This window comes from Epinephelus lanceolatus, chromosome 24, assembly GCF_041903045.1.
Source record: "Epinephelus lanceolatus isolate andai-2023 chromosome 24, ASM4190304v1, whole genome shotgun sequence".
Lineage (NCBI taxonomy): Eukaryota > Metazoa > Chordata > Actinopteri > Perciformes > Serranidae > Epinephelus > Epinephelus lanceolatus.
Window position 1 is genome coordinate 12,031,800 of NC_135757.1, and position 27,164 is coordinate 12,058,963.

The following is a 27,164-nucleotide window of genomic DNA, read 5'->3' on the forward strand; positions in this document are numbered from 1 at the left end:
GCTATGCTATGACTTTTTTATGTGCTACACTATGACTTTTTTGACTTTGCTATTTGCTATACTATGACTTTTTATGTGCAATACTATGACTTTTCTATATGCTATATGATGACTTTTCTATGTGCTATACTATGACTTTTCTACGTGCTATGCTATGACTTTTTTATGTGCTACACTAAGACTTTTTTATGACTTTTCTATGTGCTATACTATGACTTTTCTATGTGCTATACTATGACTTTTTTATGTGCTATACTATGACCTTTCTATGTGCTATACTATGACTTATGTGCTACACTGACTTTTCTACGTGCTATGCTATGACTTTTTTATGTGCTACACTGACTTTTTTATGTGCTACACTATGACATTTTTGTGCTACACTGACTTTTTTATGTGCTATACTATGACTTTTCTATGTGCTATATGATGACTTTTCTATGTGCTATACTATGACTTTTTTTATGTGCTATACTATGACTTTATGTCCTATACTGTGACTTTTTTATGACTTTTCTATGTGCTATGCTATGACTTTTTTATGTGCTACACTATGACTTTTTTACGTGCTATACTATGACTTTTTATGTGCAATACTATGACTTTTCTATGTGCTATGCTATGACTTTTTTTATGTGCTATACTATGACTTTATGTCCTATACTATGACTTTTCTATGTGCTATACTATGACTTTTCTATGTGCTATACTAGGACTTTTTTATGTGCTATACTATGACTTTTTTACGTGCTATACTATGACTTTTTATGTGCAATACTATGACTTTTCTATGTGCTATGCTATGACTTTTTTGACTTTTCTATGTGCTACACTAAGACTTTATGACTTTTCTATGTGCTATATGATGACTTTTCTATGTGCTATACTATGACTTTTTTTATGTGCTATACTATGACTTTATGTCCTATACTATGACTTTTTTATGACTTTTCTATGTGCTATGCTATGACTTTTTTATGTGCTACACTATGACTTTTTTACGTGCTATACTATGACTTTTTATGTGCAATACTATGACTTTTCTATGTGCTATGCTATGACTTTTTTTATGTGCTATACTATGACTTTATGTCCTATACTATGACTTTTCTATGTGCTATACTATGACTTTTCTATGTGCTATACTATGACTTTTCTATGTGCTATACTGGGACTTTTTTGTGTGCTATACTATGACTTTTTTACGTGCTATACTATGACTTTTTATGTGCAATACTATGACTTTTCTATGTGCTATGCTATGACTTTTTTGACTTTTCTATGTGCTACACTAAGACTTTTTTATGACTTTTCTATGTGCTATACTATGACTTTTTTATGACTTTTCTATGTGCTATACTAAGACTTTTTTCATGACTTTTCTGTGCTATACTATGACTTTTTTATGACTTTTCTATGTGCTATACTATGACTTTTCTATGTGCTATACGATGACTTTTCTATGTGTTATACTATGACTTTTTTACATGCTATACTATGACTTTTTTATGACTTTTCTATGTGCTATACTATGACTTTTTTATGTGCTACACTGACTTTTTTATGTGCTATGCTATGACTTTTCTATTTGCTACACTATGACTTTTTTTACATGCTATACTATGACTTTTTATGTGCTATACTATGACTTTTCTACGTGCTATACTATGACTTTTTATGTGCAATACTATAACTTTTCTATGTGCTATGCTATGACTTTTTTGACTTTTCTATGTGCTACACTAAGACTTTTTTATGACTTTTCTATGTGCTATACTATGACTTTTCTATGTGCTATATGATGACTTTTCTATGTGCTATACTATGACTTTTTTATGACTTTTCTATGTGCTATACTAAGACTTTTTTCATGACTTTTCTATGTGCTATACTATGACTTTTTTATGACTTTTCTATGTGCTATACTATGACTTTTTTACATGCTATACTATGACTTTTTATGTGCTATACTATGACTTTTCTACGTGCTATGCTATGACTTTTTTATGTGCTACACTATAACTTTTTTACGTGCTATACTATGACTTTTTATGTGCAATACTATGACTTTTCTATGTGCTATGCTATGACTTTTTTGACTTTTCTATGTGCTACACTAAGACTTTTTTATGACTTTTCTATGTGCTATACTATGACTTTTTTATGACTTTTCTATGTGCTATACTAAGACTTTTTTCATGACTTTTCTATGTGCTATACTATGACTTTTTTATGACTTTTCTATGTGCTATACTATGACTTTTCTATGTGCTATACGATGACTTTTCTATGTGTTATACTATGACTTTTTATGTGCTATACTATGACTTTTTTATGACTTCTCTATGTGCTATACTATGACTTTTTTATGTGCTACACTGACTTTTTTATGTGCTATGCTATGACTTTTCTATTTGCTACACTATGACTTTTTTACATGCTATACTATGACTTTTTTATGACTTTTCTATGTGCTATACTATGACTTTTTTATGTGCTACACTGACTTTTTTATGTGCTATGCTATGACTTTTCTATTTGCTACACTATGACTTTTTTACATGCTATACTATGACTTTTTTATGACTTTTCTATGTGCTATACTATGACTTTTTTATGTGCTACACTGACTTTTTTATGTGCTATGCTATGACTTTTCTATTTGCTACACTATGACTTTTTTACATGCTATACTATGACTTTTTTATGACTTTTCTATGTGCTATACTATGACTTTATGTGCTACACTGACTTTTTTATGTGCTATGCTATGACTTTTCTATTTGCTACACTATGACTTTTTTTACATGCTATACTATGACTTTTTATGTGCTATACTATGACTTTTCTATGTGCTATGCTATTACTTTTTTATGTGCTACACTATGACTTTTTTACGTGCTATACTATGACTTTTTATGTGCAATACTATGACTTTTCTATGTGCTATGCTATGACTTTTTTGACTTTTCTATGTGCTACACTAAGACTTTTTTATGACTTTTCTATGTGCTATACTATGACTTTTCTATGTGCTATATGATGACTTTTCTATGTGCTATACTATGACTTTTTTATGACTTTTCTATGTGCTATACTAAGACTTTTTTCATGACTTTTCTATGTGCTATACTATGATTTTTTTATGACTTTTCTATGTGCTATACTATGACTTTTCTATGTGCTATACGATGACTTTTCTATGTGCTATACTATGACTTTTTATGTGCTATACTATGACTTTTCTACGTGCTATACTATGACTTTTTTATGACTTCTCTATGTGCTATACTATGACTTTTTTATGTGCTACACTGACTTTTTTTATGTGCTATGCTATGACTTTTCTATTTGCTACACTATGACTTTTTTACATGCTATACTATGACTTTTTATGTGCTATACTATGACTTTTCTACATGCTATGCTATGACTTTTTTATGTGCTACACCATGACTTTTCTACATGCTATGCTATGACTTTTTTATGTGCTACACTATGACTTTTTTATGTGCTATACGACTTTTTATGTGCTATACTATGACTTTTCTACGTGCTATGCTATGACTTTTTTATGTGCTACACCATGACTTTTCTACGTGCTATGCTATGATTTTTTTATGTGCTACACTATGACTTTTTTACGTGCTATACGACTTTTTATGTGCTATACTATGACTTTTCTACGTGCTATGCTATGACTTTTTTATGTGCTACACCATGACTTTTCTACGTGCTATGCTATGATTTTTTTATGTGCTACACTATGACTTTTTTACGTGCTATACTATGACTTTTTATGTGCTATACTATGACTTTTCTACGTGCTATGCTATGACTTTTTTATGTGCTATGCTATGACTTTTTTACGTGCTATACTATGACTTTTTTATATGCTACACTATGACTTTTTTACGTGCTATACTATGACTTCTTATGTGCTATACTATGACTTTTCTACGTGCTATGCTATGACTTTTTTATGTGCTACACTAAGACTTTTTTTTTTACTTTTCTATGTGCTATACTATGACTTTTCTATGTGCTATACAATGATTTTTCTATGTTCTATACTATGACTTTTTTATGTGCTATGCTATGACTTTTTTACATGCTATATTATGACTTTTTAAGTGCAATACTATGACTTTTCTATGTGCTATGCTATGACTTTTCTATGTGCTACACTATGACTTTTTTATGACTTTTCTATGTGCTATACTATGACTTTTTTATGACGTTTCTGTGCCACACTAAGACTTTTTTATGACTTTTCTATGTGCTACACTAAGACTTTTTTATGACTTTTCTATGTGCTATACTATGACTTTTTATGACTTTTCTATGTGCTATACTATGACTTTATGTGCTATACTATGACTTTTTTATGAATTTTCTGTGTGCTGTACTATGACTTACGATGACTTTTCTATGTGCTATACTATGACTTCTTTATGTGCTATGCTATGAGTTTTTTATGTGCTATACTATGACTTTTTTTATGTGCTATAATGTGACATTTTTATGTGCTATGACTTTTAATGTGCTATAATATGACTTTTTTAGACATACTACACTATGGCTTTGTTCGACATAATATACTATGATTTTTTTAAAAAAAAATATACAATGCTATGACTTCTTGACAGTTTTTTGAACATACACACAATTTTTTTAAAAACTTTTTATGATTAAATAAAATGCTATGAATTTTTCAACATACTATACTACAACTACAGGATATACTCCCTTTTTTTTCAACATATATAGTATGACTTTTTGAACAGTTTTTAAATGTACTCCTGATGTCGGTCCCAAGCTTGGATAAATGGTGAGGGTTGCATCAGAAAGGGCATCTGACGTAACACTTATGCCAAAGCAATGATGCGGAAAACAAACATGTCTGCCATACCGGATTGGTCGAGGCCCGGGTTGACAACGACCGCCTCTGGTGCTCTTGACCAGCAGGGTGCCATTGGAAATTGGACAATTGTTGGTCGTAGACCATCGGGAGGCAGATGATCCGCTGTGGCAACCCCTGAAGTGAGCAGCCGAAAGACAAAAAGAAAGATAGTATGAGGTTTTTCTCCGACACACAGTTCTAGGACTTTTTCGAACATATTACACAATGACTTTTTTATGTACTATTAACTTTTTTCAACATACTATACAGAGTTTAGTATTACTTTTTACTACTAAAAAAAACTTTACTTTGAGGTTTTCTTTTTGACATAAAAGATGACTTTTTTTTTTACTGTACAATACTTTTCTTAACAGTTTTTTAATACACATACCATGAATTATTTAAATTTTTTCATGATTTTTTTTTTTTTAAAAAGTATACGTTCAGTATTCTATGTTATGACATGTCAGTTTTTTTAAACATACAAAACTAGTTTTTTGACATTATACTATAAGTTGTTTTTTATTATACTATATGTACTTTACTTGACATTTTCTTGAACATAATATTTTGTAACTTTCTATCCAGTTTTATCAACTTACTATGTCTTTTTTTCAATATACAATACCTTTTTTTACACACTATAATATGACTTTTTTTTCTACCTACTTACTTGTATTACGAAACATCTACACATTTGATTGCTGAAAACACCCTTTTACTATAAATTAATGTCTCAGCTCTTTGGTAGAGCTCACTTGGAAAATACACTTTTTGTTGTTGATGCCAAAAAGGAATTAAACAACTGCGAAAAATAAAATAAGACACCAGCCACTTGAGTAAGACTGGTCATGTTTCTTGAATATGGTTTTCATCTGAGAAAACATTTAATGTTTAATTTGCTCTTGAAGTAACTGACGACTTTAAAACAAGGTGCTACCAGCAGAAAAAACATTTCAATTATAGCTTTGTCTAAAAATCTTCACTTGCCATTTAATTGGTCATCATTGAATTCATAGCCATTGTAACTGCATGCTTGCTGAATAATGGCTGCACTGCACTCCACTTCAGAGACTAGTCATGTTTCAGTCATGAGGAGGTGTCAGGATTTGCCTCATAATTCTGGTGTGGCTCCACTGCATAATAGAGGTTCTTAACCCACAAATCGATTTCTGACACTTAATTTCATCACATTGTAGATTGTGGGAGAAGCATTGATCATCTTAACTATTCTGCTGCAGCTCACTGAAAGCCAATCACCACTGCAGCTGTTTAATACAAGACAGGATTGATGCAAGAACGGGGACATCTATCCAGAATACCCCACATGCATTATTAACGGTGATTAATAAACCTCTGCCCACATGTTCTATAATCACTGACTTCTGCATGGGTCACCCCAGTGCCGACCAGCCATTCATCACATCATCACACTGAATTCTCTTTACAAAGTATTGTTCCTGCATTCCTCATACATGCTTTACCTTCCTAGGTATCACCACAGTGCTGACCATGACCACCCTCAGCACTGTGGCCAGGAACTCGCTACCAAGGGTGTCCTACGTGACGGCCATGGACCTGTTTGTCACCGTCTGCTTCCTGTTCGTCTTCGCTGCCATGATCGAGTACGCCATGCTCAACTACTACTCCTACAGTATACGCAGACCTCCTGCCAAGACGCAGAGAATGGTAAGCCTGTGGTGAACGCGTGAGTAATTGGCAGGGACTGTATTTGCCTTTTCTTTGTGTTAACATCCACCTCCACAGGCCAAGGTTCTTCTTTGAGCATAAAACAGCCTGTGAAGCATCTTTCATCAGTATCTTTCATGTGATGTAGCAACGTGGATGCATTGTATTGCATTGCTAATGGAAATCAAATGACTGCAAAGACATGCACACCCACAATAAAGACACAGAAAACAATTACAACCAGAAGACCAGAAAAAGACTCAAAACACCACAAAGAGTCTCAGAACAGCTACCCACAATTGGAGCATAAGAAGCCGAAAGAAAAACTTGCCGCTACAAACCCCCACACGTGGATCCTAAATATCTACTAATCTCAAGTAGTCGTCGCAACTTAGCAGCTGTCTTGCCTACGAATATTCAGTTATAGTCTACTGGCAGACCCCACCGTCTTTACACCAGGCACAGAGCACAGAGCTCCAGAGAGCCAGGGATTCACCTACAGTATATTGAGATATCCAAAACACAAGTTGTGCTCTCAGAGGTTTCTGTGACATGAGAGAAATACTTTCACAAAAAGTAATCTCAATGTAGTGTTATCAGGAAAAATAAAACTGCGTCCCCCAGATGCATTGAGAGTGAGATATGCAAAATGACTACAAAGACATGCAAAACAACAATTAGACACAAGATGGCCAGAGAAAGACTTCAGATAACCACAAAGAGACACAACAGGACTACAAATATACGCAAAACGACTACAAAGATACACCATATGCCACAAAGCAGCCACAAAAATAAACAATAAACAACTACAAAAGCGCACAAAATGACCCATAAGACACACAAAAGTAACAATTGGACATAAAGATGGCCAGAAAAGACTCAAAGTAACCACAAAGAGACTCAACAGGGCTACAAGTATACACAAAACTACTACAGAGACACACAAAGCTGCTATAGATATTTTAAAAACTACAAAAATGCACAGAATGACCCAAATGACACAGAAAACTACAACATTTAGACACAAGATGGCCAGAAAAAGACTCACATGACCACAAAAGCAACTCAAAACAGCTACAAAGAAATATAAAATTAAACAGGAGAGGCACAACATGTTGAAGCCTTTCTCTCTGGGGTTGGGGGCTTTTTTCATGTCCATGTGTATCACAACTGTAACAATAATAATAATAATAATAATAATAATGATGTCATTGGTGTAAGGACAGTTGTTTAATGGATCATACCAACCTTGGAGGCCATCAAGTCCCTCAGGCACCCATGGGATCAGTACCAACGCTGGTGATGCAGCTGCCTGGACAAAGAAATAAAAATAAAATAATGTGTCTCGTCATTGTGTCATACAGTGATCAAAGTGTTGCTGCAGAGACGTCTTCAATATACTGAAAATGAACTTCTTGAAATCGTATCAGTGAACATTTAATAAAGTCTTTGCTGACTATAGGTGCCTTTGATCCATAGGATGTGGACATATATACAGTGCACAATGTTTTCTCTGACGTGTGTCTATATGTGTGTAGTTGAAAACCTTTCTTCTCCAGCAATCGCTCCTGTGCGAGAGCCTAATGCTCTGTGTAGGCGTTCTCAAGGCTGCACCTGCCGCGAACACTTTAATGGCGGCAGCACACATCTACTAAGACTGAGTCAGCCACCACTGCTGTCATTTCCCTCTCCCCAGATCCCCTCCCTCTTCATTATTTCCACCCAGTGTACGGGAGTTCTGCTGAATGTGTCTCAGGGCTAAAAAGACCTGAGACACAGTCGGCTCGCGCTGAACAATTAAGTCGTGTTACATCCAGTCCCCTCCTCTGCATCTCTGGCTCTGTGCTGTATTTTGGCCCAGTCTGTCTGTGGGGAAGCCTCATATTTCCCTCCCCCCGCCATCCGTGTGGCCCCTTTGTGCCGCCCACTCAGTCAATTCTGTTACTCCACAAGACACATCTAACTCTCCCTCTCTCACCTCCCACTCTTCCCTTAAGAGCAGAGTGGAGGACTGGAAAAATGTGTGAAGATTTTACCCCAATTAGGTTGTCTCTCACGATTTAAGAAACATCAGGGAGAAGTCACATAACGAATTTTCTCATCACAGACTCAAAATTCAGGCTTTTTCATTTTAAGTCAGTAGTATTATAAAGATTAAACATAAGTATTGTGTTCATTTTATTAAAAAAATCTATTTCCAAGACATTGTGTGACTTATACAATGACACTCAGGGAGTCAACTTTTCTTCAGGGCATAAAGGAAGCCCAGTGCAGAGCAGGCGCCTGCTTCATCCTTACAGTATCTTGCTTGTAAATGTCTGCAGTGTGGAGATGATGATGAATCAGTTCCATTACAGCAGCTCACAGGGCACGTACCAATAACAACTTTTGTAGTCCGAGGTCACCAAAAAAGTATTACAGAGCAAAACTGCCAGCAACTTCGACCCACACACACACAACTGAGGACCCTCATTTTGGCTCAGTTACAGAGCCACACATTATTAAACCACAACCAGAGGCACTATCAACATGTTAAAGAGAGGTAGGCAGATGTGTTACTGCCACAGAGCAAACAGGTCAAACGTTAAAGGCATAGCTCACCTAATACTCATAATTTGTCAGCTGTTCTTTCTTTGACAATAGTCTAGTCTAGTCCTAATTAGGAGGTTCAGACCCCACAGTCTCCCCCGTAATTCCACTAATGATGAGTCACATAGGGTTTAATCCACTAGATGCAGCGCAGTATCTCCAGCAAAGCTTCAGTGCACCAGAATGTAATGGCATGTGCCTTTTGCATGCTGCTATAGTGACAAACACCAATTTCCATAAACTACTTTATTTTTCAGAACTAATGGTACTACTTGGGGACAGTCCACACCTCAACAGCATTAAGTCGTCCTTATAATGACAAATGCCTCTTCCTCTTTGGCTACTTTCAGATTGTTTCTCAAATCAGATCTTAAAGACAGACTGTCTGCTTTGCTCTTTGCAAGTAATCAAGTAATTATTGTGTCCAGACATCGCCAGTCTATCTGCAGGGGTTACTGTGGTAAAGATACAGGCATCAGTACCTATGTAGCTACGCTGGTGGTGCAGGTTTCCAACACATGAGGCATGAGAAATGGAGGCCCATCATTGTCAAGTTGTGAGTGCAGAACTCTTCTATCGCAGCAGACAAACCCCACAGCGCTCTGCTCGTAGCAGCACGGACTCTGCTCAGCACTTTGATCACTCTAGATGTTGTATGTCCATTGCAATCAACACAAAAGACACTTTGAATCCAGTTTGAACATCCAGGGTGTCCAGACTGAGACACATCTGATTGGAATCGCATTTAAAACCATCTCCAAAAGTGGTTTGTCTGAACAAGGCCTTAGTGCTGCTATGCCTGTCCAAGTTTCCATTCTGGCACTGTGCATCTGCACATTTACCACTTAAGATTCTTTGAAAGGCTTCTGTGAAATATTACCAACTGAAATGACAACTGTCACAGGCAGATGTGATCAGCTGTAGCTAGCTACATGGTCTCATCTCACAACTAGAATCATGTAGATGGGTCTTTCATGGCTGCATGCTGTACATGATATTGTGCTCCAAGGCAAAAATTCGTAGAGCATATAGTTCGTCCTGTAACTAGTCAACGGTCAGTTCCTCCGACTTGACTCTGTCTTCTGTTACAGGCCTACACATCTTTCAACATGGGTCACGCCCCTCGGTCTATGATGCCCATGGGTAACTCCCTCTTCTGGCAGGACTACGACGACAACTGCCTGTACGAGTGCCTGGACGGGAAAGACTGCAAGAGCTTCTTCTGCTGCTACGAGGAGTGTAAAGAAGGCGGCTGGAGGAAAGGACGCATCCACGTCAACATCCGCGAGCTGGATGCCTACTCTCGGGTCTTCTTCCCCACCTCCTTCTTGCTCTTCAACATAGTCTACTGGGTCAGCTACCTCTACCTCTAGTCGGTCTCGGGCTGTGATCCCTAGGCCATGCTGAAACAGCCACAGTCCCTGCCACTTTAAACCGCGGCTTGTGATCTAAGGTCAGAACTAAGTGTGGAGGAGGAAATAAGGTGGATCAGCTCTGTGGGAATCATGAAAGATGTGCTGCCTCTGGAAACACACGTGCACTGTAGTGCACAGTGTAAAGGCCATGATATTTTGAGCGGTGGCACTCCAAGGAGAATAAAACGCTCACCAGTAGAACAACAAGCCGCCAGCATCAACTTGAATGGATAGGTCCTGTTTATGACAGAAACCAAACAACGGACAGCTGTGACGTCAGAGACGTTCGGGGACGGGGTTGCATTGCTGAATCTTGGTCGTCGAGATGGCGAAGCACCCATAGTGCCTTCTTTAGAAAGGGTGCGGCACCGCGAGACGCAGCTTCAGAGTTTCCTCCATTATCTTTATTACCTCATCCACCACACCGCCGCATGCTGAGCTGTCTATTCTTTGATGAAACCGGAACACCACCACTGGACATGTTTAAACTAACACTCACCATTCATTTTGTAGCACATTAGTTTTAGTTGTATCCTAGGATTAGTTCTACTTTACCAACCTTTTCTTATTCTATTATTATTATTAGACTTAGTTGTATTAGTTGCATTTTCACAGCGAGTCAACTAGCTCAGCCGTCAGTTCTTAATTGTTGAATATGAGTTAGTGTCAGGGGCCGTGGTTGTCTGGTAATATCTTGTTTATTAAATCAGTGAGCTTTTGTTTATGATGCTTTATGACTAAACGATGCAGTTTACAGTAGATGCCAAGAAGATTTGGGTGTCTTATAATAAATGCTGGGTTACATCCTCACACACAAAATGTATAAGAACTGCATAAATACAAACCAGTCCAACACTAAACATGCTAATCTCATCCACGGGCATATTATGTATGGTACAGCACATGAATAAACAGATTAGGGTTAGCAGCAGTGCTGGTTTCTTCCTGACAACAGCTGTATGAAAACAGTTTCTCATTTTTTATCCCTATTTATACCTGATTTTGTTTTATTACTAACAGGGCCTGTGGGTTAACCTTGGTGTGAGGAAAAGTTCAACATTTTGTGCTTCACTTCTAATTCCCCTGTCCTCCAGTTAATGCAAACCCAAAACTTCCTTCAGGTTGACCTTTAGTCTTGATAAAGTCCAGTTTACTACATGAACTGGAAGCAGTCTGGCTCTGTCTAAAGGTTAAAGAAAAATCCACCTATCAGGCCTCTGAAGCTTCACCACTTTGTGGAGATGTTATGCACGACAGTAGCAGTAAGTATGGTATCACATAACATCGCCAATAGCTCCTCATTCGGAAACATATGGATATGGATATGGATAATGTATGGATTTTTAAAACACAAGATATATTGTGTAAATTAGTGAGAGGTACTATTAGGCAGACATTTTAAAGTAGGAACAGAGGAAGGCAGTCTTTGCGCTAAGCTAAGCTAGCCGGCAGCTTCACAAGCTAATTACATTTGTATGCCAACATAGGAATCTCTATCAACAAATAACTACATATATACACAGGGCAAGAGTTTGGCATCAGAAGCGTTCTGGTTCCAGTTTGTAGTTTGTCTCAATAGTATTGGCCACTCACGTTTGAGTGGCAGGTAAACGGTTCTTGAACCCATAAGCTATCATCTGACTTTCTGGTTAAATTTATCTATCTGTCCATAGAGATGAGCCAAACTGTCTGGAACAGCCTTGTCCCAGATTTCTGCTGGCTAAATCATATATTCGGAAAAACTGGTCACTGCCCCCTGAGGCTTAATCATCATCAGACGTTAGCTAATGGGTTCCAAGACTGTAGGCAGAGTAACAAGCATTCTCTAACTGAATCATAAGGTCCATTTGAGCTAACATCTCCACTGTTGTCTCCTGAATTACTCTCATGTTCCAAAACAAATCCACGAGCAAATCATTTAAATACATCACGGTTATGATAGCATTAGCCTAGCTAATATCAGTTAGTGGGTACCTTTGCTGTGGAGCTCAACAAATGTCGTAGTTATCGGCAAAATGGTAACGTTAGCAACGCTGAACAAGTAGTCCCCCAAGCACTAACATCAGTAGCATTCTACAAGTGGAATTTCGAATAACAAGAGCGCTAGCTTATGTTAGCTAGCTGACATTATATCCATATTGTGACTGCTAACATTCTCTACATCAAACCAAGTCAACCTTATCAGGCTAATTGACAGTCTCTAGCTTGACACATCCTCATAGACATCATGTAAGGAATTTCAGAGATTCATTGGATCAATATAAATCACAAAAATGACCTACTTGATTCACATCTAGTGACGAGTTTGCACACCCGAACTCTCATCAACAAAGCAAGAAAGCATATTTCTCAGAATTTTGAACTATTCCAAAAAGTTACTGATCCCAAAGACATGTCATCAGGATTTTGTGATCTGGGTGAACACAAACTCCTTGTTTTGGCATGACAGTATATCATCATATATATCAGTATAGATTTGAGCAGCAGGAATATTCGTCTGAACCCTAAAGCACATAGAAACACACACTGTACACGGCCTGTTCATGTTGCATAAGAGTCATTCCTTCAGTTTCACAAGTAGAGCCTGAGTATAGCAAATTGAAGTCTTGATGAAAGCTTAAATTTTTCCATGTCCTGCCAAATGCAGGACAGAAAGGCACATCGTCTGTGCCCTGCAGGCAGTGATCACAGGTGCTGTAAAATAGGTTCTATATATTGTGATACTTCACACACTCACACACTGTACACAGCGCAGTGTTGGAAAGTGGATGATTTTAGATGGCTGTTGATGGCTCTTAATGGAGTCCCACATCCCCTCCTCGAATATGTAAAAGCGATGCTACATATGGAGGCGTACGGACACGAAAACATGGACAGTGATGGCGGCGTTTGAAGCATTTCGGTTTTGTTTACTGTTCTATGGTGTTTTTTGCAGTTGTTTGGCTTTGTAGAACAATCAACCCCCTTTTCCCTCCTCCTCCTCTTCCTCCTCCCCCGACACACACACACACACACACACACACAAACACTTTTTCCCTGGTATTTGTATGTTCAGAGAAAAGCTTTTATGTACGATGTATCTAATTAATGTTTCTATTTTCATACAGTTATATATGGAATGTAAGTTAGGCCAGTAGCGAGGCCGGAGTCAATCTGGTTCCAGTTCAGTCAGTTCAAGCAGCCTAAATGAGTTTATATTTAGGGGTCCTACATATTCATGAGGCCTCTAGACACATTTGTGGCCTGTCCAGAGGTTTGTAATTACAATTCAGAGCGCCTCAAGTGATGCTGGAGAAACAGCTGAGGGGCTGCGGGCAATTAGTTGCTCTGATGATGTAATGCTTTAGCTCATATTTTCAGTAGTATTTTAGATTCATCCATCGATCTCTGAACTGACTGAATTGAACAGAGCTTGGCCCACACCGCAGTAAACTCTCCTCACCTCTGATATTTCTACTACACTTTATAAGTGTCTTAGTCCGTTGAGATACTTCAATAAAACAAAATCACTATTTTCTACGTCTTGATGAAAATCATGTGTGTTTCAGCTGACTGGGACCTGTATTTATAAAGCCTCTTTGGAATCAGAGTGCTAACCCAGGATCAGCACTGGCGAGCATAATGAACTCGCTCAAGAGCCTCTTCCAGAGACCTCATCGCCACTGTTATAGCTCCCCAGCTCCTCTGAAAAGCGGTGCATCAGTCGCACCGAGGTGTCACAGAATCATGTACGTACTCCTGCTTTATCCTGCGAACCAATTTTGTTTGGACTGTCACTGAGGTCTCTGGGAGGCGTGGCTGTACACAAAAAGCCACTCTGATCTTGGATCGGCACTCCTGGGGAAAATATTTTATGAAAACAGGATCTAGAGTGAAAATAGGTATCTTTTTTCTAGTGCGTGGTACATTGCTTATATTAATAAAAAATGTTTTGGTCAAGTGCTACTGTGAAGTCTTTTTCTGCCAGAATGAAACTCTTCCAGACTGTTTACAGGTCCAGGCAGCAGATCTGAGAGGATCTGGGATGTGTGGAAGAGAGGCAACACTATTATTCCACTGGAAATGCCATCATTTGGGGTTTAACAGTTCTGTGCACAAGTGTATCTATCCAATATCCTTCATAATATCCTTCTTTGGGACTTGATCCCTGTGAATCATCACCAATTTGAGCAGGACTTGATACTGAGACCCCAGCCAGAGTGACCCAACAGACACCTCTCACTCAAAGCCACTGTTCATCTCTCTGATAGCTCATCCCCAAAATCACAAATCATACTCCAAGAGCCTCATTGTTCTCACAACAGTCTCTATCGTAAAACCCTCCACAAGACCCCGTAGTGACTGTAGCAGTGTTGCATACACAGCTATTAAAATGTCATTAAAATAAAGAATATGGTCTTTTCAATAAAGGGTAGACAAGTTTTAATAAACCCTAAATGTCCTGCATTGTTATCAGCTGCTCCAGACATTTATAGATGCACTACACAGTATTTATTAACCATTTAACAAGGGATTATAAGTATCAGCCTTATAATAGCTATTCAAATGATGCTACAAACCAACTGTAAATGATAAAAAATAATAAAAATAATGATGGTTATTATCAAGTGTTACCTGCAAGGCTAATGCTCTCTAACACCAAACGTGGTGTTTCTCAGGTCAGACAAAAGCAGCTCATGATCTGTTTTTCCCGAAACCTGTGCCAAAACTAATTTCATAGTGGTGTTTTGAGACTGAGAAACTGTCAGATATGCACTCATCTGTTAGCGGGGGTACATGTCAACAGTGATTGGCTAAAGTATTCATGTTTTCACTGTGTTTTTAAATACATTCATCTGTACAACAGCTTCAGCCTGCAGACAAACTCAAGCTCTAAATCCACAAAATTTTATGGGGGAGGGCAACAGAGGCCAACCTACAAGTTAACATCGCCCTGGTTCCAGTGATAAAAAGCTAGATTTTGGATTACTGCAAAAATGAATGTTTATGATACTCACACATGTTGCTCAGCGAAACAAAAGAACACCACATTTGTGAATTTTGTAGCGTAAATGCAATCACTAGAATTATAAAGCTAACATTAGGCTACAAACGAAATGCACCACGGTTGTATGACTTCAACATTAGCACCACCACGATGCTGTAAAGCCATGTGCGTTGTGATGACCTCATATTGTCTCATTTAGCCACTTGTTAGCACCTGTCTTTTTAAGACATACAAGCTTAAAAAACTCAAGAGTGGCGTTTTTACTGCGACAAAATGTGGAAGTCTCTCAAGCTTGTGTTAATCACAGACCTTATTTCAGGCATCTAAACTAAAACCCATTCAAAAAAACACTGACTATAGCCCCTTTTACACTGCCAGATTTTCCACAAATGTTGGGCCGAGCACACAGAGCTGGATTGAAGAGTTGACCCATGGTGCCCAATGTTCCGCCTCGTAGGGTAGTCATATTGGCGGAACCCTTTTGGTTTAAAAAGAACTCCTACAGGAGCAGCAAGAGAAACGCAAACCTGACAGACACTGTAAAGATGAGCAACTGGGGAGACAAAGAATAGCGCACCCTCCTTGTCCTCACAAACAAAGAGGCCATTAACTGTCAGATGATGGGGACGGTGAAGGACGGGCCGATTTACGAAAGAATCGGCGAAGGACTAACTAGCTGCGGCTTCCCTCCCAGGTCAGTTTATGTCACACGCTGAGCTACATGTTGTGTTACTTGCTCACGCCCCCCATTGCCCTGAAAAAGGCACATTCTGTATAAACAAAAGTAGGCAGGCGGCATTTTGCTGCACTCCCTGATTTTGTTTTTATACAGTCAATGCTGAAAAAAAGACTGATTGGGCTTTCCTGCAAATTTGCACAATTCCTGTTTAAAAAGGGCTTTTGAGACAAGGGAGCCAAAGGTGAAAACATGCTAATCGATTCAGGGTCTCAGGACACATTCCTGCACCAAGCTATAGATGACATAAATGCAGAGCAGATTTGGATACACAGAATACTGTGTAAATAAAAAAATTGCTCACCCCTTTGTAAGACTTTAAATATTATGAGTCATCCACCAAATGCATATTTTTTTCTGTACAATATGACATGCAATATGGTGCTATCCAAGCTTGATTCAACCTCAGGTGGTTTCATATGTAACCAAGGAATTAGTTCAGATTTGGCCGTTGCACATTGATTGCTTTCATTAGTCAAAATAAAAAAAAAAAAAGAAGAAGCTCTAATTCAATGTTCTGATGGGCAAGTTGACAAATTAAGCTCTCCATATACAATAGAATGAGTTACAACTGTCCTCAGGCGGTCCGCCTGCCTAATAACAATGATACAACTAATATCCAGCGACAGATGCACGAGCACGTCATTGCTCTACAATGAGTTTGTTGACCTAATTCAAAGCAAGCGGCATGAACAGAGCAAAAACAAGAGACAGACGAATAAGTGGAGTCAAAGAATGGATGTTACAGCGAGGAGCTGCGGCGCCACCAAAACTGGAGGAAGCTCCTGCTGCCACCTACGCCGGGCGAAAAGCAGGATGGCACGCTAACACAGTGGATTTGGAGAGAGAAGCACTTATGCAGGAGAAAATTGAGCTGCCAGTGCGTGCGTGCGTGCGTGCGTGCGTGCGTGCGTGTGGCTTCAACTCGTGAACTGCCTGTAAAGTGACAGCTTTGCTTGCTGGAGCACTTGTGTAGAGTCAGTGCATTTGTGAGTTTGTGTGTGAATGCATTAATGCAGCATGTGTTCGCTCAGCAAGAAGCTTTTGGTGTGAGTGCATGTACACACTCATGTTAGCAGTATGCACACACTGTATGACCAGTGTATGTGTGTGTGTTTAAAGGTTTGTGTGTCAGAGAAAAAACAACCTACTATTATGAAGTAATATCGATCTATCTTCATCACAAAAAGTTCAGATCTGTCCTTCATCTCCTCGGCCCTGAGTAGTGTTTACAGTTAGCCCTAACAACCTCCACCAGTATGGGATAGCTTGTATGTTGCCTGAGAGGTAAAACCCAGTCCGCAAAATCAGATGCTGACAAAACACAACAGTGAAAAGTGTTGCAGACGTACCAGAGCCAAATAGATGGAGCCCTCAGCCTTTTATTGCCTGTAACCATCTGTGAATTGTCTTGTTAGAGCATTCACACTTTGGGGAATTTCCCCAACGTGTTTTGTGGCATCCCGGTCCCAGTTTCAGCCGAGGTGTTACACTCACTTTGATAATAGAGGGCTTTCAGGTGTTGCAATGCTTCCTCAGGCAGCGTCACGTCTTGGGAAATCTCGTCTTATGAAGAGCTGATTGTGTTCTCAAATATTCCGCTCGCATGTCTCAAACCAGCACAGTGAATTTCTCTGGTGTTTTTTCAGTAACATTTACAGGTTCTGTGTCAGGGCTGCACAATTAATCAAAACAGCAAAATGGCAAAGTGAAATATCCAAATTGCAGGAGCTGCAAATTTTGTGATGAAGGTTAAATGTGGCACAACATATCATTATGACTGAAGCATTGTGGGGCTACAGAGATGCCCCGGCCTACGAATCACATATCAGACAGCAGGGAACATGCTTGTTTGGTACAGACCTTTGCAAAAATCACAAGCATTTTTATATTTCTTTCAGGGAAATTGCAAATATTACCTTTGCGACTAAAATCAGACTCATATCACACTCGCAATATTTGTCAAAAATGGTCTTTTTACATGTGTTAATCACCTCCACAACTTTCACTGCCTGTAACAGCCTCTGGATTGATTTCTATAGAGGACCCAGGACGAATCTTACAGGAAAATCCAAACTGTGTAAGTTCAACGTGCACTCCTCAGTGTCTCAGAGCTGAAATCAACTTTCAACAGTCCTTTTTTGCACAGGCAGTTTGGTGATATCCTGACAGTGATGGTCTCAACCGGTCTTAAATAAAATCCAGAGACATCTTTGACTGAGACCAAGACAACAAGTCTGAAACCAGGCCTTAAAGAAGTGGCCTTGACATCAGCTTCTAGACAAAGAATGGTAACAAGTACAGTCAGGTGCGAAGCATCGGCCAGGTGCACCCACTTACTGTACGTTTAAACCAACAGCTACCAGAGCTTCCAAAACGGTGGAAGTCATTCATTTTCAACGAGAGCCCAGCGACTTGGGCAACTTCGTCAGCAGCACGTCGGAGTGGTCTGGAGGGAAGTTAAAACACGTTTAACTTTATGGTAGTGAGTTCTGCATAAAGTTTGGCAACAAGTTGGAATGCTGACATGCTTCGATGAAGCAGGTCCCAGAGAACAAGCCATGTAACTTCGATTCCTACAGCCATTTGTTCCGACAATGGATATCGAGAAGTTTATTACTTGCGTTTGCGCCCACTCAGTCCTTTATAATGTGTCACTGTTGGGTTACAGAGACCAAAATAAAACAAATGAGGCTTGGGACCGCGTCACAGAGGTAGTTGGTTGGTCTGGTGAGTTTTAAAGTGTGTAATGTTAGCAATAGAGGAGAGAATTGCAGGCTAATGTTGAGACGTAGCCTGCAAGTCTTCCTTGCCTGGTTTCAATGGGATGACATACGTTTTCTGTTTACACTGACCGCACATAACTTTCTGTAGGCCACTATGAGCTTTTTGATTGGACAACACCAAGCAGCAACTACGCTGCTTTCAAGCCAGTAGTCCACTTTGCGGCTCCTTTAAATTGACAAGCACGATCGAACGTTCAATGATTCACATGATTAGCGACTAGAGCATCTGCAGCGCACTTAACGTCCAAGAATTTTCTGAAAGTTAACTACTGAACCTCATGATGGATAACTGAATTAATACATCAGAGGATATTCTCCCACATCCAGCAGATACAGAGCAAAATGAGCGCTCATTTGAAGTCATGCCTCTGGCCACCTGATGAATGTTAGGCCGATATTAACTCTGGCACTACCTTTGTTTTGGTCTCTTACAGCTCCTGAGGGAAATATCTGGGTATTTAGCTGCTAGACGCTCCTCTGTGTTCATTAGCAGTGTGTTGGTTGTTTGGTACAGAGGGTTTTTACAGCTCCATCTCTAAAAAACAGCTGCGATGAGAGTCGACAAAAAGTAGAGTCGTGTGTGGATTTTGTTCACCCTGGGTTTTGCCTCTCAGGCTACATATTGGCCATCCTGCAGTGTTAGTAAAGGTTGTTGGTTCAGAAAGGAACACCTAAAGACACTACTCCGCCAACTTCATTTTTCTTATCGGTCTCAATCTTTACTTACAGCTAATATCCCCTTCAAAAGATTCTGAAACTAGTGACAAGACAGTAAAGCATATTTCTCTTTGTAGAAAGTATGGAAATACAACATTATATGTCAGAGAGTTTTGTTACTACCAGCACAATAACTATTTGTATCATAGTGTGCAATTTGCCAGATTGATTTAAATATATTAAACTTAATACTGATGAAGATAATCCAGATAAAACATTTCTTACAAAACATAATCGGCGTTGCAAATTAGTTGAACGAAATGTCTAGGAGACGGGGTTGAGCAATCACCTGCTGATACATGGATCCAATCAGGAACGATTAAGTCAATCCACAAGAGTGTGTAAACAAAGGCAGAGGGCAGAACAACTTGTTCACATTAACAGGTACTCTGTGGGGATGATGTGTCACTGCTAACACAGTCAGTGCAGCGGCCAGGGGGCAAACTGGCTCCATGCCTGGTAAGTACGGGGACTTGGACCGACTGAGCTACTGCCGCCCCAAAATGTAAATCCTTTCATTAAAGTCACATTAGATTCTTATCGTTATGTTCTGATAAGGAAGTAAAGAAAAAGAGATAAGAGGGAAAACTGGGAAAGATGGGAACAAATCTCTGCTGGCTGCCCAAATTCATATCAGGCTGATAACCATCCTTCCGCATGATCATGCAAAAAATGGACAGGGGTCATCATGAGTTTTCATCCTGTCTGACTTTCCCTGCAGCAGGAGCAGTGCAGGTTAACACAGAAAAGAACACATGTATGTGGAGTTCATGCAGTCAGTGAAAGGTTACCACTGCTCACTTCCAACATGATAAATTATCTAAGTCAGTTTCAACATCCAGATGATTTATGAGGAAGTGAAAAACAAATCCACTTTAGCAACCTCCTTTGTCAGGATCTCAACGGATTAAATCATCACAGTCATGGAACACTGAATTGTGATTGAGTCTTGATCAGTGACAGTATCAAATGAATTCAACGTGATATTCATTTGCAACAGGACAGAGATAAGATAGTAGAGAACAATCTATATTCAGAAGACCACAAAGTTGTAAATCCCTGTGTTCCCTCATGTTTTATTCACTATCAGGACCTTTCAGATCTTAAAGGAATGGTTTGACATTTTCCAACAAGAGTGTCTGCAAGCTAGCTATGTAGCTGTTAGCTTAGCTAAACATAAAGCCTGAAACCAGGGGGAACAGAACCAAGACTGAAGGCTTAGCTCAAGATACTTGCTTTAGTGAGCTCACAACAGGATACTATACTAGCAGCTCTGTGAGGCTGCACGTAGCCACAGTGATGCTTTGCACTGTATCTCTTAAATTTGGGGGTCACCTAGTATGAGTGGTGCACCTGGCCACACATGTGCTCACTTGCTAGCTTCTGTTTCCATCAAAACTAGATTGCAATAAGGACTTTGAAGTGCAGGACAAATGTGTTTGGATAGAAAAAAATCATAGAAATGGACATTAAACAACAAAATTATTTCTATATGGTGTTAAGAAATATTCATTTAAACAAATTAATTTAAAATAATGTCGTATAATGATTGAATTAGCATATTGTACGTATCTCAACACTGAGATCAAAGTTGTGGGACATGAAAAAAGTGATGTTTGGGCCCATAAAGTGCTTTATAAGTTTCATTAAATCACAGTATTTATCAATATTTTTTTGTGTCTAGATGTGTAATAACATTGTGTATATATTTATCAACCATCACATGACAAATTTTAACTAAAATTTCACAGCTGGGACTTAAAAGTGCCCGCAGTTGCAGCAACACCCCACTGCACATATGCAGCTCCACTGGAATGAACAGGTGCCATCTTGGGATTCAGTATCTCGGTGGTATTATAAATCTATATTCAACCACCAGCGGGAGTGTTTATTGGTCCAGTGAGGCACAGTGCATTCTGGTAGTTGTAGGTTTTCTACCTCTGTAGCAAAAGCAAATGCCACTGCAATTTTCCCCATTTTCTCTGGACATATAGCACCAATTTCAAAAGTATTTCTACTGCACAGTCTAGTTTAATGAAAAGACCATCTTTATAATTTAACCAGAGTGAATACATCTCTAGCTTTAATTATTTATAAGTAGCAAGTATGTAAGCAAGTATGTTGCTGCATTTTTCCTGAATGATGTTATACTGTGGTACTACTGACAGAAAATAGGGTCAGAAACACTGTCGCTGTGTAACACCACATCTGAACGTGTGAATGTTTCTGTATGAATACATTAAAATGTGTGAATGTTTTGATGAAATTAATTTAAATATTTGAGTGTGTAAGAAAAATATCTTGGGAAATTAATTTTGCAATCCATCACGAGATTTGTCATCGTGCATGACAGTTTGTGAAGACATGAAATAGATTTGTGCCAGATAAATTCTAACATGGGAGTGCATGATGACGATGGGAAGACGGTTTGGAGTTACACATCTATCTGTGGGTGAGAGACGTTCTCCAATCTCCATATGGATTCAAAAATCATTTTCTTCTGATGATTTTTACACTTTAAACATGTGAATTAATTTCATCAATACAGCTTTACACATTCACACATTTGAATGTACTCATACAAAATGTTTTCACACATGCAGATATGGTGATACACAGCTGCAACACTTTTGACCTTATTTAAAAGGATGTCGCAGTACTGTACGTGCTCTGCCACACAAAGCCAAAAGAAAAGAAAGCACAGCCATTCAAACAAATAATGGAACAACAATTTCATCTTTTTATGCTGAAGTGAAAACCATCTGCTCTTCAATATACTCATCTTATATCCATAATTGACGCCGGAAATTGCTGCGTGTCTGCGTCGTTTGCCGCATGAGCAGTTGTTGTTGCACTCCTTTATGTCTGCCACTGTTAATGGACACTTCAGAGCTATTTTACAACAATATGAGCCCTGACATTCTTCAAATAGCTTTTCGAAAATGAATCTGGGTGTTTTGAAACAACTTGAAGCACAAGATGGTTGAGCGGGGTTAATATCATTAAAATGATTTGGATGACAGCATCAGGAATATTGTCAGTTATTAAACTGGGCACAGGTACCTGGCCCACTTATTGAGAATCATCTACGCTGTCTGGTGCTAGAATAGTCCTAAAAAAAACAATCAAAGCTGGGGTGATGGGAGGCAACAGCCTGAGGGCTACAGATGCAGAGAATTGTTGCTTCAAAGACGAGCTTGTACTGGGCAGAGAATATTTAATTGTTAATAGAGGGTAAATGTGGAAGACAGCTTTTAAATGTTCCCAATAAAGTGATCAGTGCTGTTATATTAACCCCAGCTGCTCAGTGGTGGTACAGTACAATCGGTGTCATGTCTGTGATTCAGGGATCAACAAACCCTGTCTGTCTCAATAAAGCAATATGATATTCTTAGGAGTTTAAAAATGAAAACAGAGTATGTCGGTTTCATTAAAGCTGCAAATTGGATAGTGGAATGAAGGCATGTGCCGCATGCACAAACACATCTCCGACAACCCTGCAACCCCGCAAAACATTTGGGCCTCATCTGAGGGCTTTCATCAATGGAAACTCGGGGGAAATCTGCTCGTTGGCGAGGTTCGTCTGACTCTCAGCCTTATGCAGAAATGTTTACAGCACAGCAGCAGCAGCAGCAGCAGAGAGAGAAACGCAGTACTGGGCTTCATCTCACAATGCCCGCCACTGACGTCTTCATTAAAGATGCATCCTGTTTCTGTCTGTGTGCCTAAAGTAACAAATAGGAGCTCAGGGGAAATCTGACCAAAATAGTTTCACAGATATATCTTCGTCTTTCCGTGGGGAAATCTTCCGATCAAACACAAATCCGACGAGATCATCTGCAAGCCCAATTTACATATCTGTTCCGGTCCATTCCATCAAAACCAAAAGCATGTTTTACAAAATTTATATGGGAAACAAACAAAAATAAGGCTGAATGTCTTATATCTGCCACATAATGAACTTCAGTTTCCTAATTTCTACTGGTGCTACTGCCCGGAATAATACAGAACAGCAATGTCTTGGTTCTCATATTTCTCAGACATGGGTAAGTAGTGAACAGAATACAACAACCGCTCTGCCCTTAAATATGGTCTTATACTCCACAAAGCTTCCTAGTACAAAGAGTTGCTCCTAGTGACGAAAGTCTAAGCGTTTTCTTAGAATTTCTCCTTAAAGTTAAGACTATGTCCTTGTAAATATAAAAGGTATTCACAAAGTGTCTTAGACCTTAAAAGAGCTCCTAAGGTGAAAAACTGTTAGGATCAGAGAGGAGGACTTTTAAGAGGTTTAAGAGTTTCTTAATCAGAGGAGAAAATGGTGGAAACACAAAGAGGTCTGAGAAATATTCTCCCTATGCTGGATGACAGTGAGTAAATGAAATGCTACAGATAAGATCATGCAGGGATAATATTTGTGGTCAATCTCATTAGGGGTACGCACAAATTTTCCACCTAACGCTATAACACCAGATATAACGTGATCAAGATATCTGGACATTTGGACAACTGGAAAAACGCAACAGTGCAGCAGTCCACACCTTGTAGGCTCACTGAAGGGCGTGTCTGTGACAACCAATCACATCTGTCAAAAGAATGCATCATACCTAGCAACGGGGTCAACCACACCTCCTCAATGGGATAAAAGTAGGAGCTGTCTGAGAGTATTCTCAGAATGTTTGTGAATACGGCCCCTGGACATTTGGGTAACTGGAAAAATACAACAGTGCAGCAGTGATGACTTGGGTCTGTCTCAACCTCCCATCAGCAGAGTGATCAGACTAACGAAGACAACACTCTCAGTCAGCAGTTCATCTCTTTTCCACTGAGTGTCCACACCTCGCAGGTTCACTAAAGGCCATGTCTCTGACAACCAATCACATCTGTTAAAAGAATGCATCATTATCCACAGAGGTCTCAACATCTCGAAAACGAATGGATCCAATGATATAAACTATTAAAATTACTGAATAAAGCTGTTTCACATTACAAATCAGTGTTTCCTTGGCATGTCTGAGACAGGCCACGAGTCCAGCACCTGTTAATGTGTACTGACCTTTCTTCTCTGATAACTTAAGATCCAGACGTTACAGAAAGCAGGTTTCCTCTCCAAAACAAATGGACCCAGAGATTAAAATGGGTAAAAACACTGAATAAAGCAGTTTCATGTTTTAAAAATCTGTGTTTTCCGGAGGAAGAGGAGGAGCAGAGCAGAGGAGCTGCTAACGTCGGGTGGCTGGTGCAAAACTGCAAATTGCCCTTTCTAGAGCCAGTGTTTGGTTTGTCCATTCTGAGGTACTACAGAAACATGGCACTGCAACATGGTGATCTCCGTTAAAGAGGACCCCTACATCCTACGCACTGGACCTTTTACAAAATCTGGCTTTTAGTCATTATCATTATTATTATTATTATTATTGATCTGCAGAATGATAAATTCACATTTGAGGAATTAAATAAAACACAAAATTCCCAATTCTCATTTTTTTCAAATCTACAAAGAAGGGATTAAAATACCAAAATTACACTGATACACAAGTCCACAAGTGCATCACATCACATTCGCATTTCCTCAGCTAGATCTCCTGTTTCACTGCACAACAAAACCGCGGCTCAGGGGAAATCCTGTGACCATCACAGTCATTACAGGGGAGTGATTAAGAGAAATGAGCAGCCGTCGTCCGAACATCTGTGACAGCTCTGTTAGCCTTTTGGATCCTGCCAGGGGGGAACCTGAGTCAAAGCCATCACGTCCACCAGCTGTCACCACCAGGCACTCACACTCCTGAGGTTGGCCATTGTGGTCGTTTTGATACGACTATCTGTGTCTGTACCATGATGTTACTTTTCACGTCTTAAAGCACTGATGCCTTTGGCTCGGCAGGACTGCAGCCATCTTGTAGAATAATAACACAATCCTATTGGCTTTCATAAAGTCAGGATTTAAAAACAAGACGTCCCAAGTGGCTTCAAAGGCAGATTAAAAATCAGCCAAGCCAAAACAAAAAAATCCAAACTGCGATTGAGGTCCAACTTTGGATTGACCTGCTATCCATCCATTCATGTTTGTCATGGCAGTGGAGTAAAAGGATTTTGAGTGCACATGTTGTTTTGCTTTCATCCCAATCACACAACAGACCTTGAGGAAACAACATACAAGCTCGACCAGTGGGTGTCTTAATGGATAAGCAATGTGAGGCAAAGAACAAAATGCTGTCTTTACACCCAACCTGTTACATGCCGCCTCCCGTTGCTGCCGTACTTGCTCATAAATGCCTGTAGATATTTAGCGTACTTCAGGTGGAATGCTGATCTACGTTGTGATGTCTCTTGCCCTGCTGAGGTTTTTATTTGCATTTGAAATAGCGAGCTGTAAAAAACAAACCCGAGGCAGAATCAACACCAATCTTCTGGCAGCTGCTACCTTGCAGAGTGCTCTCTCTGGATTTAGGAGAGGACGAAGCCAGATGCCAGAGGAGAGGCCTGAGACAAAAACACTGTCAGAGTACAGAGGTACATTGTTCAGAGGAACAGCAACTGGGCCAGGGGATGGTGTTTTCTAAAGTGCACCTGGACTCTCTTCTTTTGACTTTATATTAAGACTAAATTCTCTGCACAGGGTGTTGAATCTTGTGTTGAAAGGTTTCCATCTAGCAGTCAGGTTTTCAGGAATTGTGGAGAAATGTATTGTCAGGCTTTGGGTTGTGATCACAGGTATTGATTTGACTGAAAGAACCATGAATTTATGAAACTAAAAATAGTGTTAGAGAGGCATGGACTGTTGTAGCTCGGTAGCTAACAGAGCTTCTAGTCAGTGGTAAAGGGGTCTCTCATTTCTGACTGACAACCGTCAAACTTATTGGCTGAAACATACAACTAGGAGTGGCTAGGAGGTTTTATCAGCTGTCGTTAGCTTGTGTTAGCTATTTGGTTGACGCTAACTCCATGTGTTGGCAAACATTTTGGTCTGTAGCTGACTCTACAATTTTTAAAGCTCACTCGTTTTGAAACCAGCAAAAAGGTGTAACTGTACATTCAAACCAGAAGCTTTCAAAGAGGCAAAGTCTCTCGTGAACAACCAAGAAGCACAACTGTCAAAAATATTTGTGGCAGCTTTGGTCACTCACGTGAATCATTGAGCGTTCGATCGTGCTTGTCAATTTAAAGGAGCCGCAAAGCGGTCTACTGGCTTGAAAGCAGCGTAGTTGCTGCTTGCTGTTGTCCAGCCAAAAAGCTCATATAGTTGGCCAACAGAAAGTTATGTTTGGTCAATGAAAACAGAAAACGTATGTCATCCCATTCAAACCAAGCAGGGAAGACTTGCAGGCTATGTCTCAACATT

General features: G+C 39.4%; 2 protein-coding genes across 3 annotated transcripts in view; one reads left to right on the forward strand and one right to left on the reverse strand.

Moving 5' to 3' along the window:
• Positions 1–14,316, forward strand: part of LOC117250239 (gamma-aminobutyric acid receptor subunit gamma-3-like) — a 145,075-nt gene extending 130,759 nt beyond the window's left edge. The window contains exons 9-10 of the mRNA XM_033616344.2: positions 6,396–6,592; positions 10,276–14,316. Coding sequence (XP_033472235.2) covers positions 6,396–6,592; positions 10,276–10,557 — 479 coding nt within the window. The 3' untranslated portion in view covers positions 10,558–14,316. The remainder of the gene's footprint in view (positions 1–6,395; positions 6,593–10,275) is intronic.
• The window catches only part of cfap221 (cilia and flagella associated protein 221), a 104,674-nt gene that overhangs the window by 5,978 nt on the left and 71,532 nt on the right, over positions 1–27,164 (reverse strand). The window contains exons 23-24 of one of the 2 annotated variants that reach the window (XR_013490471.1): positions 7,844–7,907; positions 4,913–5,038 (exon numbers count right to left, since the gene is read on the reverse strand). Coding sequence is in view for 1 of the 2 variants with exons in the window: in XM_078165690.1 (XP_078021816.1) it covers positions 7,880–7,907 (28 nt within the window). In the remaining variant the exon portion in view is untranslated. Of the gene's footprint in view, positions 1–4,618; positions 5,039–7,843; positions 7,908–27,164 lie in introns of those variants that run through there. The other variant, XM_078165690.1, reaches the window with a different exon arrangement.